The sequence below is a fragment of the Manis javanica genome, chromosome 13 (genome assembly GCF_040802235.1).
Source record: "Manis javanica isolate MJ-LG chromosome 13, MJ_LKY, whole genome shotgun sequence".
Classification (NCBI taxonomy): domain Eukaryota; kingdom Metazoa; phylum Chordata; class Mammalia; order Pholidota; family Manidae; genus Manis; species Manis javanica.
Window position 1 is genome coordinate 49545839 of NC_133168.1, and position 16927 is coordinate 49562765.

The 16927-nt window shown below is 35.1% G+C and overlaps 1 protein-coding gene across 6 annotated transcripts in view; it reads right to left on the reverse strand.

The window, feature by feature from the left end:
- Positions 1 to 16927, reverse strand: part of ARHGAP18 (Rho GTPase activating protein 18) — a 162133-nt gene that overhangs the window by 18084 nt on the left and 127122 nt on the right. For all 6 annotated transcript variants that reach the window (XM_073219599.1, XM_073219603.1, XM_073219598.1 and 3 more), the window contains 6 exons: positions 16327 to 16492; positions 14185 to 14276; positions 9745 to 9822; positions 6690 to 6849; positions 4510 to 4592; positions 690 to 896 (listed from right to left, as the gene is read on the reverse strand). In XM_073219599.1, coding sequence (XP_073075700.1) covers positions 690 to 896; positions 4510 to 4592; positions 6690 to 6849; positions 9745 to 9822; positions 14185 to 14276; positions 16327 to 16492 — 786 coding nt within the window. The remainder of the gene's footprint in view (positions 1 to 689; positions 897 to 4509; positions 4593 to 6689; positions 6850 to 9744; positions 9823 to 14184; positions 14277 to 16326; positions 16493 to 16927) is intronic.

Sequence of the window (16927 nt, forward strand, 5' to 3'; positions counted from 1 at the left end):
ATTAAGTTTGGGGAGGAACAGGAAGTGGCACCACTTTAAACTACAGAAATTACTATCTTTAAATTTGGAGAGAAGTAAAGGTTTATCTATTTGATATGACTATGCCATTTTATGTACTCTATTCATTAAATCTTGAAAAAAATGCATATTACTCATTCGCCATTTGTACAGAGCATCCACATGATGCAATTTACCACCCATTGTGTAAGGTTCAAAAAGAGGCTTGGTCAAGTTCAAGGACATAGTGGCCATCTTCTTTGCCTCATATGCCAAGATTAGAGACTGCCTAAGGTGACTGGCACTGGGGGTCACCACTTCATCAGTTGGTCCCTCTAGCGGCCACTTATCTAAATCTACCCTTGTAATAACCAGGTAGCCTTTCCTGTCAAGAGAATGAAAAACTCACCAACAAACTAGAGTTGACAAATTTCCAGCAATTATTCAGGAAAAAAACTGATCCTCAGAAATTAGGTTAGCAAAAAACACTTTAGAAATTGCCAAATTGAAACAATGAAATAATGCTGGCATTTTAAAAAATGAGATTTAATAAATGGACATTAGCTTTTTTAAATGGCTGGCAATTGAAATCAGCTGTGTTAGTTACCTTTTTACAGAAAAAGTGACAATAAAAAGACTTTATAGTCTTGATATCATCACCCATTAACAGAGTTTAAAAAATGTATACTTACTGTCCACAGAAGGTTTTGATACTTAATCAATAAATGCATGATATTAGCTGTCCCAGCTGCCATTACAAATTCTCTCTGTTCCGTGGACTTCAAACCCAATGTGTGAGACATAAAGAGATTCGGGGCCATGACCATTGCTACATTCATGACTGTCATCTTATTTTTCTCTTTATTGTCTATTACTCTTTGGAGAAATTCAAGCAGGGCCTAAAACAGAAATAACTCTGAGATTTGTGTTGTACATTAAGATAAGAGATTAACGCACCATAGCAGACATGACTTTTATTTAGTTAAAAAAATAAGTTGTGAATAACCACAGTAAGCTAGCCACCTCCAACGGGCCTTGCGATCAAAGCTTCTCCATTTGGTGAACACACCCCAAGGTGGTGCTTTGTTATCACTAAGCACTATGAGCACAGACACCACACACTAGAATTAGGAGGTGTGGGGAGAGAAGTGGGGAATCGCTGGACTGCCAGCCTACCAGAACCACAGTACACTGAAAAGCAGCTTAAACCTTCACACAAATATTCATTTGCTTTAGGAAGTGCTGTACTTATATCTCTAGGCATTAAAAGATCCCCTTAAAAAGGCTCATTTAACCTCTGCTTCACTTGCTTTAAGGTGCTCAAAAGCTAGCTGACATGAAATATTTTTTTTAAAAAATGAAGATTGTGATGGGGAAGTGGGGGGAATGAAGAGAAGAAAAGGGAAGGGTGTTTTTAAAAAAAAAAAAATGAATGAAAGAATGAGAAGGAACTTTTTTCACCAGAACAGACAAGTTCATTCTAAGTTTGATGTTATCTACTTCCCACCTGTGTTGCCAACACTCACATATCCTCTCTGCCTACCCTCAACAAAAGCCACAGGCAGCTTAGGTCACCTTGATAGAGTTGAAGGCTTTAAATTCTCAAGCTTTCTTTCTTGAATTAATTTTGGCCTAGAACAATAGCAACAATAACTGCACAGGTATTCAGTGTTCTCTGTAGGTAAGGCATTATTTTAAGCATTTTATAGAGATCATCTCAATCCTTATTTAAGATAGATGTTATAATTATCCCTGTATTACAGATGAGAAAACAATGTCTAAAAGAATGCACAGAACTTACTGGAGGTCATATAGGTAGAAAATGATAGAGAAGGAATTTCATTGCAGGTCTATCTGGATTTTGTTTCTGAATTCTCAACTACTGAAATAAAAGAATCACATTCTCATATTTAGCCTAAAATACCTATCTGAAAAAAGGTCAAATAGACTACACCAGAATGGGAAAATTAAAAAAAAATCTGTATTCATTTCTCACAGGATTTCGGGGAGAAAAAATTCTGTAAGCACTAAGTTGATCTTGAATCAAGTTTAGCCATTATATAGACCTCAAAAATGTGAAACAAAATAAAGGCATAACCTTAGTGACTTACAATGATATTTATCTATTTAATTTCTGGTAGGGTGCTCAGAAAGTTAAACTGTAATCCAAGCTACAGGAACAATACCTTCTGAAATAAGGACAAAAGATTAATTGGTGAAGTTTGGAAAAAATATTTAATTTTGTTCCACAGATCAGAATAATTATTCAGTAACCAGTATCTTTATCTTCATAAATGTAAATTACAGAGATCAGGTAATAAGCCACTTTAACTGTGGTGTGCACAAGCAATAAAGTTATCCAGAATATTACTATCAGAATATTAGAGTGTATGTGTATGTATGTGTCTCTCACTTCAGGCTTAAACTAGGACATGGTGTTTAACACGGTGCCTCCTGACTCTTAGATGTGATGTAGAAATAGTCTACAAAGTCATACTACATGATCTTATCCCTCCAAATGGCAATTGAAGGGTTGACACTAGGACTGGAAATATTAGGGAAGTTTATGTTAAACTTCCTGAAATTATCTTGTGATGGAGTTCCCCTTTTCCTTTACAGAACTAAATTTAAATGGTTTATTCTCTTGTACATACGGTATGTTTACTTCAATGCTTCTATTATTAGAATTCATGTTTGAAACCTTCATAAGAACTGGCTAATTAGGCTACTAAAGCTTAATTAGCAAAATTACTTGTTTGTATTTTCCAAATTTTTACCCTCAAAAACTATTTCTCATCTTATTTATAAAATTGTGCTCCCAGTAACCCTATATGCAAAACAAACAAACAAATTTTTTTTTAAACCCTACAAGTTCAAAAAAATAGTTTTAAGGAGACTTTTTAAAAGAATGTGCCTGGGACTTTGAAAGTGAAGTCCAAAAATGAGTTCCCCCAATAGTAACCACATTGGAAGAAGTGTTTCCTTCCGCAGTGTTTGAACTCATTTGAATGCAGGCATATTTCAAGTAAATCATGTGTCTTTTGATTCCCACCTTATATTTGTCATTCACAGGACCATCACACTGACAGGCAACTTTATGTGAAAAGGAAAAGATGGAGTAAGTTCCTCTTTCTGCGAAGCTGAAGCTCTGTGTCAATGGCATGGCTGACAAGCAGAGAACTGCCTGAATACCAGTTCCACATTGTCCTGGGCCACATGTCCCTATTTTGGCCACAATCTACACACCCTTCCTTAGACAGGAGTCCTGGTCATACAATGTCTGAATATAATGCTTTCTGGAGTCAGTCTCTGACTCGAAAACCAAACCAAACCAAACCAAATGTTGCCTTCTCAGTAATTCATTTGGCAATCAATGAAGCAAAAGGTTTTTTTGTTTTTTGTTTTTGTTTTGATTTAATAAAGAGAATAACTTGGGAAGTTCTCCTCTAGCAATGTAGTGTTTTTACTCTAATAACCCTCATAAACTCTTTTCATCCAGGAAAGCTGAGTTAACATTTATTTCATGGGCATGAAAGAACTATGACTCACCTAGTTTCAGTTCAAGGAGTTTTAATGAGGTACAGGAAAAATTTTCCAAGATCAACCAAGTGGCAGTTTTGTTTTCTTGACATGATATTTAATTTTAAACAGAAAAAAAGTAGGGTGTAGAGAGGCGAGGGTTCCATCCTTACCTTCATTAAAAAACTTTTCTAAGGCAATGACAAAACTTAAGGTAAATACCCTTTCTAAGTTCCATTTTTAAAGTTTTCTTTTTCTTTTAAAAAAGTTTATAATTAAATCTTTCACAACTACCCTATAAACTTTTGCCATTTAGGAAAGTAAATCAACGTATAACAATCCACTGATTATTACAAAAGCCTGTAACATTTATAGCATTATATAAATATTATTAAATCATATGAATATTAGATAAAATCAGTTTGAAATAATGAAATAAATCAGAAACTCAGGGGAAGCCCTGAGAGAAATAATTAGAATTTGAGTTGGTCTGTCTTTAGCTAACAAACATTTTGAAATCATCAACATGACAGACTTTAAACTCTCCTGTTTGGAACTATGAACAAATTGAACATCTTTGGGTATCAGTGGGTTATATTTAGTGAGCTTTAGGATTTTCTTTTTACAAATTTACTTTTCACTTCACTAATACATACTCCTTAAATGAAATTTGGAAAATGACAAAAAACAAAAAGAAAAACTAAAAATCACCCATATTTCTATTACGAAATAAACCTCAATCATCTATTCTGATGTAAGAAATATCATAGCACAAATTAAGCAAAAGACCTAATAATACTATTAATATTGACTAACCTAGTGAATAAATTAATAAAGAGTTAAAGACTTTCACTGTCTGCCCTCAAAAACAGGTCCTTTCTTTACAGACTACTATTAACATTTCCATGATAACATCATATTGTTTTGCCACAAATAATGAAAAATTACTCTGTCAGTTCTGAGGGATATTGCATGAACATGAACCCAGCTGACCTTCAGTGTGTCTCTGTTTGCACCAGGCAGGAGGATGACGAGAAGGTTCAAAGCCTGTAGCTGCTGCTTCTTGCTTGGAAGATCTGCAGACAGATTATATACATCTGAACTCTTTTCTCTACAGAACATTTTCCCTTACTTTCTTTTTTTCATTTTATAAGGAAAGTTCCCTGGCATAAACATCACTGTGAAATATAAGACACAACAACTGAGCAGCAAGCCTTGTTGAGAGTGTGTCTGGGGGAGATCGGGAGAAGCAGCTGCTGCCTTAGAGCTTTCTCTCTCTCAGAATGCTCACTTCCAACTCTGATCAGATGACGAGCAGCCTTATGTTTGCAGACACACAACAGTGCTTTGGAAATAATTTTTAACTTCTGTGTGATAATTATTCCCCAATGAAGAGAGAGAGAAGATTGGACTTCCATGATTTGGTGTCAGGGTAACAGCAAAGTTTGTTTCTTTCAATGGTGAGGGAACAAACTACATAGTAAATCCATCGATTCCAATAGGAATGTGTAAAACAGAGCTGAGATGCAATAGGTGTTCAATGAACATTTGTGGAATGAATCAGAAAACCAACCAGCAGTGAAAGAGTTGACGAGGTACATTATCATTGACACTCATCATTTTTGGTAGCCCTCACCTGATAGTCATGGATATTTGAAGTCATTCTGGAATTTGTTTTTCAGGGATAAATATGGTCTTTTAATCCACATTCAAAGAATGTATGCAAAATAGCACCACTCAACCATTAAAAAATACTTTAAACAGAAGATGATTCCCATCGTGTCTCCCCCTCAGAAATTCTGGAGAAGAGTTATGATGCAAGTTCATACATGGGAATTATCTCAACATTATATGCTTAAAGAATAGCCTGAAATACAATGGAATATTATTCAGCCATAAAAAAGAATGAAATCTTGCCATTCATAACATGGATGGACACAGAGGGCATTATGCTAAGTGAAGTAAGTCAGACAGAGAAAGACAAATAACATATGACCTCACTTATATGTGGAATCTAAAACAAATGAACAAAACAGAAACAGACTCATAAACATTGAGAAGACTGGTAGTTGCCAGAGGCACAGAATGGGAATGAGTGAAATGGATAGAGAGTCAAAAGGTACAAACTTCCAGTTACAAAATAAGTTGTGGGGATAAGTCATGTAACGTACATGACAACAGTAGTTAATAAAATATATTGCAATTTTAAAGTTCCTAAGAGAGTAGATTTAAAAAGTTCTCATCACAAGAAGAAAATATCTACAACTATGTATGGTGACAGATGTTAATGACTTATTGTGGTGATAATTTTGTGATACATACAAATATCAAATCATTACATTGTACACCTAAAACTAATATTATGTATGTCAATTATATCTCAAGAAAAATAATTAGAATAGCCTGAGATAGTTACGATGAATGCTTAACTCATCATAATCATTAATGGCGCACCTCTTTTACTCTTAAAAGTGTCCCAGTTTGGAAGTTAAATATATGGTCACTAGAATGTGGTAATGGCATTTTTCCTTTTTTGATGGCTTCTAGGATTAAAAGGGACAATTATGCCAACACAAAAACCTTATAAGATCTGTGTTCACTGGCAAAGAATGGAGGACTATTTGAGTAATTAATCTGGAGCTTACCCAAGACCTCAAAATGGCAAGACATAAGAAGTGTGTCACCCTCTACCAATGAGGCAGCCACATGATTTGTTCCATGTTCCTGAACGACAATTTTGGACGTTAACTTTTTCAGGAAATAATCCCAGGCTCTGACACATCTCCTTGTGCTTTTATGATAACTGTTAATCCACAGCTTCTCAAGTAAGTGTTGCTTTAACACTTGGCAAGATAAATGTATCAGAGATCTTACATGACTCCTTCTACTATAAAAGACAGGTTTTAATATAGAGATACATTGTGTTGCTTAAAGGGCATGCAGTTCATCTGTACCCAAAGAGAACATTGTTATTTACTCAGAGATGTATGTTTATAAAGAAAAAGGAAAATAACGCATAGCATATGAGTACCCGTTGACATCAGCGAGTCAATACATCTATCCAAATATATCTGGTTATGTTCTTTGTGATGCAAATGTCATTAAAACAATTAATATGGTGCATGTTAATGTGCACCAGCCCAAGGATTGCTTCCAGGAGGGTCGACACTTACTCTGGACACCCTGAAAGGCTTTGAGATACTCTACACTAAGCAGCGGCTGGGGCAGCTCCCTGATGAAGAGCTTGAGCAAGCTGGATGCATCATGCTGCTTGACACTTTCCCAATTAAAAGTCCCTTCATAAAACTTTGCTTCTAGTTCTTGGCAAAGATTCTGAAAGGCAGAAGAAAAAAAAAAAGCTCCTAGTAAGTTTGTTTGTTCTTTTCCTGCTGAGAGTATGATATACTTACCACTTTATAAGAGATTCTACTCTCTAGAGAAGACATCTGAAAGAGCTATCCACTGACGCTTCTCTGTTAGTCAGAAAAATACCACGCCCTCAACCCCAAGTGTACTTTAACAAGGAAAAATTATACCTAAGGCCAAAACTTTAAAAACTTTACATGCTTTCCTGAACATACAACAAACCTTATGCAGAAAGATTTACTTAAAGGATGAGTTAAAATATTCATTCCAAGTGGGGGATTTCAATTTGGGGAGATGTTATATATAATGAAATCATTAAATGTTTAAAAAAATCATTTAAAAAGTCTATTTTTTCAATTATTTAGAAGTATATTACATAACAAAATATGTAATCAATCTATAGGCTTAAAGCAGAAGACTATCTCTGATTAGTCACCTCTGGGAAATGGAAAACCAAATTCAATAGCAAATGAGGCATGAAAATACATCAATGTATCTACCTTAAATGCAGAGGCCATAAGTGATATAGCCACCCTGCTGCCAGCTGCAGAAAACAGTAAGTCCATATAGAATAAGAAATACATAGTGCATTTACCTCAAGGACTCCACAAAATGTGCCAAATTATTAGTAATAAATCAACTGAGTTTCATAATTACTATTTTCTATATGCTTTTTCACTGGGGTATAAATCCTGTTAGGTTAGAAATCCTTCCAAGTTTCTGTCACTTCCTTCTCTTATTTGAAACTGTTCTCCCAAAGAACATTCTTATTGTTCTGGTAAGGTGAATTTATAACACTTTCTCTTCCCAACAAAATTCCACCTTTTACCTCAATTACTTTTGTTCATCGGTGAAGTAGATAAAGGCGAGCCTAGAAGAGAGTGTGGGGTAAGGAGAGATGGATAAAAACAGGGAGGGAGATGGCAGGTGTGGGTGGGGGGGTGCTTGGAGAAGGAGGGGGATGGAGAGAGCAGTATAAGAAATTTGGGGGGTAGAGGAGAAGAAAGACAACCCAAATTTTGCATATTATCCCTAAATTATTTATAACAGGTCAGCTGCCACATAATTTGGTATGTGACAACAAGCTGGGTTGAAGAGTCAAGACAGCTGAATCCACTTCGTTGACCTTAGAAATTACATTTAGTTGAACTCATCCTTCTACCAGGTCTCCAGTCAGAATGGAAAAATACACATTATGTTCCCTATTGTGTATTAAAGTAAATGTGTTTGTGACTCTTGTGAATTGACCACCACATTCTGCTAATGAATGCTGCAAACAGCCAACTGAGAAGGGGTATTCTTTCTGATATGGGTATATGAAGTCATATTAAAGTTACCTGTTTCCGAGGGGTTCTTTTTCTGTAAGAGAATGTACTTCTGAATAGAACTTATCTCAGAATCACACACAATGTCCATGACTAACTGGTGGTGAAAGCGCCATAGGTGTTAGTGAGTCAAGTGAGACAGTGACAACTCATCTAAGTTGCAAGAGACCAAAACAGTTTCAGGGACCTCTGTGCACAAGACACCAAATCCAGAGGACACAAGATCAATGAAATTTGTGAGCAGGGTATATCTGGTTACTCCAATTCAATTAAACTGAGATCACTGTGTAGTAAGAACCAAGGCTGAAACTAGCATTCTACATTGGCGAAGCTTATCAAAATACACAGGTGATGTAAACTGTGGGATATATGAATAGTAATTCCCATCCTGGCAGAGCCACAGCTAAGTCTCAGGCGAGGAGAGCATGTTTCCACCGGGAGCCGTTTCTTTCTGATCCAGCTCTAAAGATTTCATATAAAATAGGTCTTAAGGAAATGAACAGAGAATATATCCCGTCCCTCTATCCTATTTTCTCTTGGATTTGCAAATTCAGGAAGACAATATACCAGATGTGGCTGGTGCCTTGTGCTATCTTGTTTAGAGCTAAAGCTGAATTTGGAAGATAGGGTAAAGGAGATTGTTAATGACTGCTAACCAAAAACTTTTCCTAGGTGAATTTACCAGAGAGTGCTATAACTCCAAGTATGAAGCCCCTTAAAGTACATCTTCTGGGAGGCATACGTATTATGCATCATCTGCAGGGTAATTCCACGTTTACCATGCATCCACTGAATGCTTTATTGCCCAGAGCAGAAGTCGGGCCACAGAGAGAAAGGAGGAGGACACACAGCATCCTAGGACAGTGGAAAGGAAGTGCCCTCTGGAGAGTAAACAGAGCAGGGGAGGGGAGGGGAGAGGGGAAGTCTGGGTATCACCTTGCCTCTCTCACAAGCCAGACTCAGGCTCCCATGGGCCAATGAGACAGGGAACCGGGCAAGTCAGGAAAGGTCTTATTTTGCCAGCTCACTAAGACTAATGATGTGTGGGGACTAATGCCAGGTCCCTACTCTGCTCACGTGGTGGAGTTTATCATCCCGCCTTTTTGTTATTAACTCAATTACTATTACTCATGCTTACTAAATCCACCACCAGTCCCCTATTAATATTTTGACTCATTCTGTTCTCTTTTCATCAGAAGGATGGAACTACTCTTGTCTTTTGCTCAGTCACTTTTACTCCTATTTTATGTCTTTAAAATATAGAGTTTAAAAATTATTTTCCTTGATCAATTCTAATATTATTACAGGTAATTTGGTGATTTTGAAAAAAATAAAAACTTACTAAAATCAGAAGAGATTAAAACTTATCAAAATCAGAAGAAAAACTAAATATGAACTGGATGTTAAGAGCTTTTATTGTTATATTTTATCTACTTTAATAACAATGGGAAGAAGTGGGGGAAGGACAAGTTAGCTTTTAAAATGGCCAAGTATAATCAAACAAAAAAGTTTTACATTAGTAGAACCAAGAGATTACCTTAATTCTAAAAGCAGCTCCAGGTATCCTTAAGAGGCCTTCCGTTTCCAAACTCCCCTCCTCAATTCGAGAAATCAGCTATGTATAAACAGAAAGAAGGACATTCTTATTTGGCTACTCTTAAAAGGTACAATTCCAAATTTCACATCTGTTTCACATACAAATAAATGAAAACTGATTACAATGACATGTAAGCTGGATTTCACATAGTTTTGAATAGCATTGCACTATCCTTTAAGCCAATAAGTACTAAAACTTCAGTTATAACTTAGAAAAAGTTGGGTCTTATTTTCCTTCATAGCAGCAGTGTATAATTTCACACAACAGATGTGGTGCTCCAAACAGACTGAAGACGTTCACTGCTTAAAAGCAACTAAGATCATCTATTTCTTTTGCTTTTCCAGAAACATATTTTTTTTGCAATCAAATCTTATGAAATTCTAGTATTTGCACATTTACATCTTGTTTTTGGTTTCTTCAAAGAAAGAATTACTTATGATATGAAGAAAAAAACCTGTTTGCAAATATTCATTTTTAAGCTTTTAAGCATTCGGTGATAAACTTAAATAAAAAGTTCATATAAATCATACCTAATGCCAGTGAATACATACAGCTCTATCTCCAGAACCCCGTTAAAATAGCAGCTTTTTAAAAAATAAGGCAGAAACCCACAAGAATAAAGCAAATGGAGAAATTACAGTGACATAGTGTTGGAAGCTAGGATGATGATGAAAGAGTGGTTAGTTTCTCGGTGGTATAATCTTTAAATTGGAATATGCATTCCCCAGCAGTACACAAAGCCTTCATAGGGTGTACTGTATTTTAAGGGAATCCATTGCCTAGTCTTCAGTTTAAATATAAAGTATTTATTAGCACCCTACAGGTTTTCCTTTCTATCACCCACCATCTGTCACAACAGTCTTCTCCTACTTTATGAAAGACAGACCTAATCTTCACTCATCCCCAAACTTCCTATAATGCTGTATATAGATGCAAAGGCAAAAAATCTTCCAGAGTGACAAAAGAATTAAAATTTTAACTTTTTTTCCCCTCCAGGGAAACCTCCCTTAATGATTTACCAAGGCTCTACAAACTTCAACAAGCTGTTTTTCCCTGGCTTATGAAAGTGTCTGTTAGGAGCAAAGCATGGCATAAGAGGTGAGGTCTTTTGACCTTTGTCTAGAAGTTCTAAATTTAGATATATTGTAGTGAGTAGATACTGGAAGATATGGCATTTTTTCTTTAATGACTTCTCTTCTATCCCTGGATTATGGCCAAAGAATGCACTGATCTTGAGGGAGTCAGGTAAGAATAAAGAAAAGAGTAGTCCCAAAACTCTCCCAGGAATTTATTATTAGCTGAAAAGAGAAACATTTTTGACCAGTAAAAGGAGTACATGATTTTTAGAAATTCAAATGGAATGTTTTCCAAGATCACATTTTTCAATTTACACTGGATAAAAAACCCACAGCAAAGAAACCTTTACATGAATAATTTTAGATTAGAAGAGCATCATTCAATAAGGTATTTAAAATAAAATTTATTAAATAAATTTTATTTTTTATATTTATTTTATATTTATATATTTTTTAAACTTTTATACTTAATTTATCAAATGCAAAATTGACTCATGTCTAAACAGTTTCCATTTTATTTCATCTTACAAAATGTTTAAATGTTTTTTTAACAAAAAGTAAAATTATATGCTAGGTGCTGAAGCAAATTAATTTTTAGCAGTATATACCTTTTGCTTTCATTAAATACACAGGAAAATTTGATGATTTCTAAATAACTGGATGACAGTAATTTCTGAATTTTTGTATTTCTTTGTTTTATTCTCTAATGATGAATACTAGCTTCAGTAGAGGTATGTATATATATTGTCTGAAGAAATGCCATGTGTTGTGTTCTCCCATATTTCTCACTTTGAAAATAACATTTTTAGCTACATTATAGTGTATTATTATATCTTGCTTTACAGGTTCCCTTTTATTTTTAAAACAAAATAAAAATGGAATTAATTATATTGATCTACATATTTTAATCATACTGCTTTTAGTAATTATTTTACAAGATAATTGTGTAATATATCATTAAAATTTCTAGTGTTTCCCAAAACAGATATTACATTCTTACATGAATATGAATTTTAAACTGAATTGAAAATGAAGTCAGACTTTTTTGTCACAAAATATCTTTGATTTGGCTGGTTAGTTTGATAATGAGACTAGAATTTCCTAATATGGCAAAATTTTTCCAAAGATAAAAATTAAGAATATTTCTATTTTCCCAACTCTTTCTGAGAATGTGGTTTAAACAATAAATACCCAATAAAATATTTATTTATGAGTGAAAATAGATAACAAATAAAATTCACAGATTAGCTTTGTTAAAGCCCTTTTGGGGTATATTTCTCAATAACAGAAAATACAGTCCTCTAAAGACTAGTAATGAACATTTATTCAAATCAGCAGTTTTCATTTCTTCCCTTTCTATAACATTGAAGGAATCCCTAATTGAGTTGGTAGCTGATAAATCAAAAAATATTTTTATGATAGATCACTGTAATTTTTTGCTTATAATTCAGAGAGGATGTAAACAGATGAGTATTATCTAATAGTAAATTCTTTATTCTCCCTTTTATTTTTTATATGAACAAAAATACTTTAATCCAATGACTTCAAACTGGTGGGCAGCCTGAATCTCCAGAATGTTGAAGGGTCCAAACATGTAAAATAACTAGCTAAACAAATAGAATTCAGTTTCAAGAGGAAGTGACCAGGGACTGGATGCAAATCTGAACCTGATCAGGAGGCACCAGTGAACCTTTGTGGAGACCAAAGCTTCCCCTTTGCTGGTGCAGTGATGGATCTGATGTATCACCTTGGCAAGGTGAGGGTGACCAGCTGTTGGGTCAAATACCAGTCTAGATGTGGCCGTGAAGGCATGTTTTAGATGTAATTAATATTTAAATCAGTAGACTTTGAGCAAAGCAGATGACTCCCCATAATGTGGGTGGGCCTCGCCCAGTCAGGTGGAGGCCATAAGAGCACAGACTGAGGCTCCTGAAAGAAGTGGCAATTCTGCCTCAAGACAGCAGCACAGAAAGTCTGCCAGAATTTCCAGCTTGCAGGTTTTGGACTCAATACTGCAACATCAGCTCTTGCCCAAGTTTCCAGCCTGCTGGCCTGCTCTACATATTTCAGACTTGCCAGTCCCCACAATCATATAAGCAAATTCTTTAAAAAGAAATCTCTCTGTATATATCTATATCTATATATATATAGATATAGATATATACAGATATAAATATCATACTGGTCTCTTTCTCTAGAAAACCCAAATACACTTGTAAAGGATATTTGCTGAGATCCCTGCTTTGTATAGTAACTCATACCTTTTCCTGACATTAAAAGAACTTGAATATACAGCCTACGTTGGTTAGCCTCTCTCTGTTAATCAGAGGTACTATGGACAACTATCTGTACAGATACAGGTTCTACAGGCAGTGGCTACAGAGGCTGCTGAGTAGAACAAACTGTGTAGAATAAAGTTCATCAGGAGAAACACTGAGAAAGAGGTTTGGATGTACTGGTGAACACAATGAATAAAGGAATCAGAACTTATTAGGTAAGACAGGTAAATGACCAGTTTGGAATAGGGGAACAATTAGCACCAACTAGAAGGAGCTCTAGTATGGAGGGGTTTGTTGAGCCATTCAACTGTGGGAATTCCTATTGTCACTCTTACTATCCCCAGAACTTTCCAAAACAAGTAGTATGCCTGGACTGTTGAAAAAAAAAAAAAAGCTACAGCTTAGGTAGTCCATAACCAATTTGACCTGGCTTCCTCACTGCGACTGTCTGGCTTTTATCACAGATACCATGTTTCTGAACGATGATGGCTCAGAGGTTAGAGTGAAATTTGATATATTGCCATAGATAATCCATTATGAATAATTGGGTGTTGACTATACAAGTGACTTGATAGTTTAGCAATCATTTTCTAATTCTGCTTTATGATTTCTCTGCCTACGTTGGAAGTAGGAACTGGTAAATTAAATTGGACATCTTCACTGTAAATGGGAAAGCTTGGGAAATACATACAGGCATGAAATATTTATAAGGATTCAATTCCCTAGAAATTTATAAGCACTTTCCACTCCCATATATTACTGTACTGAAATCTCAATTATACAAAGCTAGCTAAAATAAGACAGGAAAATGATGCCAGGTAATCACAGCTATAGTAGTAACCCGGAAAGCATCTCCATGAAATAAAAATTATGAGCCCTTGAAATAAATTTGCTTCCTGAATAGAAAACCAAAGTACAAAATAAAAGAGCATAACAACTGGAAAACTATAATACTGTGAATGCAAAAAAAAAAAAATACTATTAGCTAAAGTTTGTTCTATGTTGACCCATTCAGGCACACTTACTTTTTGAAATATCAAAGGTATTCGAGTTCCTGGTACTTTCCTCTGATCTTGTTCTAACAATACTGTCAATGGAACACAAAAAAGGCCAGAATCTGCAAAAAATAAAATAAAGTTTCTTCACTTCCATCAATCTATAAAATATTAATGAAAAAATGTTAAAGAATCAGATTTGATATTGTCATTTAATCATATACTACTTATTGAGCATCTACTTAGTCAATGACACTGTCTAACCATTAGGTGTACACATCGCAATAGGAAACTTGCCTTTATAGAGAAATCTAGCAAGAAAACAATTAGAAAAGTATAAACTGCTGTAGAAAAGAAGTAGAGTGCTATGGGAGTGTGCAAATAATTTATTAAATGTAGTGAAATTAAAAGTTCTGTCTTAAAGCAAATATTACTCATCCCTTCCATACTTAATTGACATTTAACATTCTACAATACAGGATATAAATATTTTTCTCTTGAGAAATCAGCCAACATTTTGATCTTGTTCTATGAATGTTTTTCTTTAGGAAATACAGTAGATAATTGGTATTCCTGAATTTAAATCCAGAGCCTTATATATTTAGAAATAACTCAAGAAATGACAGGTAATAATTTATAATTTTTCTAAATTAAAATCGTATGCTTTCAGTCAGGTGTGAGCATAGCTTCTACCCAGCACATCCCACCCCACCTCATCACTGAGAGAATAGTTAGCACAGGAACTGAACCATCACCACCAGGGGAGACAGAAATCATCTGTGAACAGGGAAAGGGGGATTATCTTGTGGTATGAGGACATTGGAAACTGTGACACTCAACAGGGACGGCATTCAAGAGAATGCCAGTAACCCAGTAAATAGCTTTTAGTTTAGGAATTAAGAAAAATATGTTATCTTCAAGAATGTCAAGAATCTAGTTTATAATAGAAAAGACACAAAAAATATAAAAAAGATGGAAATAATATCTATTAATAGTGATATTCTTAATGAGAATGGCTTAATATTTCTCTCTGCTAGGATGCAAATCTGAAACATAACATAAAAACCTCTCTAAAGCATGTTAAAAGTATTGAGCACTGAGTCAGAGTTATTTAAATATTCCTATTTTATATTTGGAGAAGCCTTGGTGATGAGCTTCTGAAATAGCATCTGAAGTCTCCATTATCCATAATGGACTTTGGAAAATTACAAGTACCATTTAACTCAGAAATTTACCATCTCAACTCTTAAGCTAAAATTCTCAGAGGAGCTGAGCACAGAATGAGGTCTTCTGGGGCCCAGCATGGGAGAAAGACTTGGAGGAAAGGTACAATTCAGTCCTACAGAGAATCTGCCTCTAAAACTTAAATCAGGTGAACACTTGTCTTTGCTAATGTTACCATAGCAACTCAATAATCCTCATTTCTGGTTTCTCTTTAGTACATGCCTTTAAAGTTAAACAAGAGGTCAGAGACTCCTAAACAGTAAAGCTTTGTCAATAGAGAACTATGTGGATTTCCAGACCGATAACATCTAGGAAAAACAAAAACTGAGAAGGTGTCTGTTCTCTATTATAAAAAAGAAAGTCTGTTTATATGATACATAAAGCAAGCTTCTTATAAAAAGAAAAGTAACTACACGTATTCATGATGAGAAGAGCTTAGTAGTATTATGTGCCACAATGGCATTATTTTCTTAATGAAGGGAAGAATGTTTTTGCGAAATAGTTAAAAGTAGAATGTAAATGAAAAATGGGACTATAACTACCTTACGTATTTCCCATCAAGTAAACAAAAGTAATCAGGATAAACCATCTTAAGGTTGTTTTTTCAGGATTTTATTTTAGAAATAAGACTATGTATCAAATGTATTTTTTAAATATATAGTTTTTAAAGGAGAAAGGATATGAGTCAAAATTCCTAGATTTGGTTTTTCCTTCTATGGTAATTAAATATTTGATTATGCACCTTTATTTTCTATAATCTAGGAGACGACACATTTTAATCAAGTTTCAAAATTCTGCAGGCGATGTTTCAGAATATGAACTTTAGATGTATTCAAGTGTTGGCTGATTTTTTACGTATCCCCCCCACCAAGAATACCAATAAAAAGCGAAGCTCATCCTTGCTACACTAGAAGTAAATCATCCAACTGTTTTTAATTTCAAAATTACCTCTTGTTTTGATTTTTACAGCTTTTTGTTGTTTCAGTTCAACACCCAGTACATCATAGAGGGCAGTCAGCTCTATGAGGGCTAAATGGCAAACCTTCTTCATGTCCTGGGGTGCTAGGTCACCAATCCTCGTGGTGCCTGTTTTGTCTTTCGGCAATCTGAAATTCTAAAATAAATATCATCCATGAAGTAAAGGTTTATAGTATCCAGCCCCCTTGTAAGCAAATGAAGACAAAATTGTAACTATAGGAAGAAGTTATACTCAGATCAGTGACAATGAACATCATGGCAGAATTTCTCTAGTCAGAATGAAGAGCCCTCCTGGCCTGCCAATGATCCCCAAGCCCCTGGGGGTGCAATACCTGAAGTCTGGCAAGGGAACCCGACCAGGTACAAGGAATACTAATAATACCAGCCGCCAAGGGGACAAACGAGACAGCGAAACCAAAAGAGAAATAGAACTCCAGTTAACTCACCTTCAAGAACCAAGGAAGATTAATAAGACAAACCATGGGGAGGAAAAGGGAGATAAAGTGAAAGAGGACGACAAAGAGGAACAGTAGCTGTGAGTGCTGAGAACGTACCAGGCACCCTTTACCTA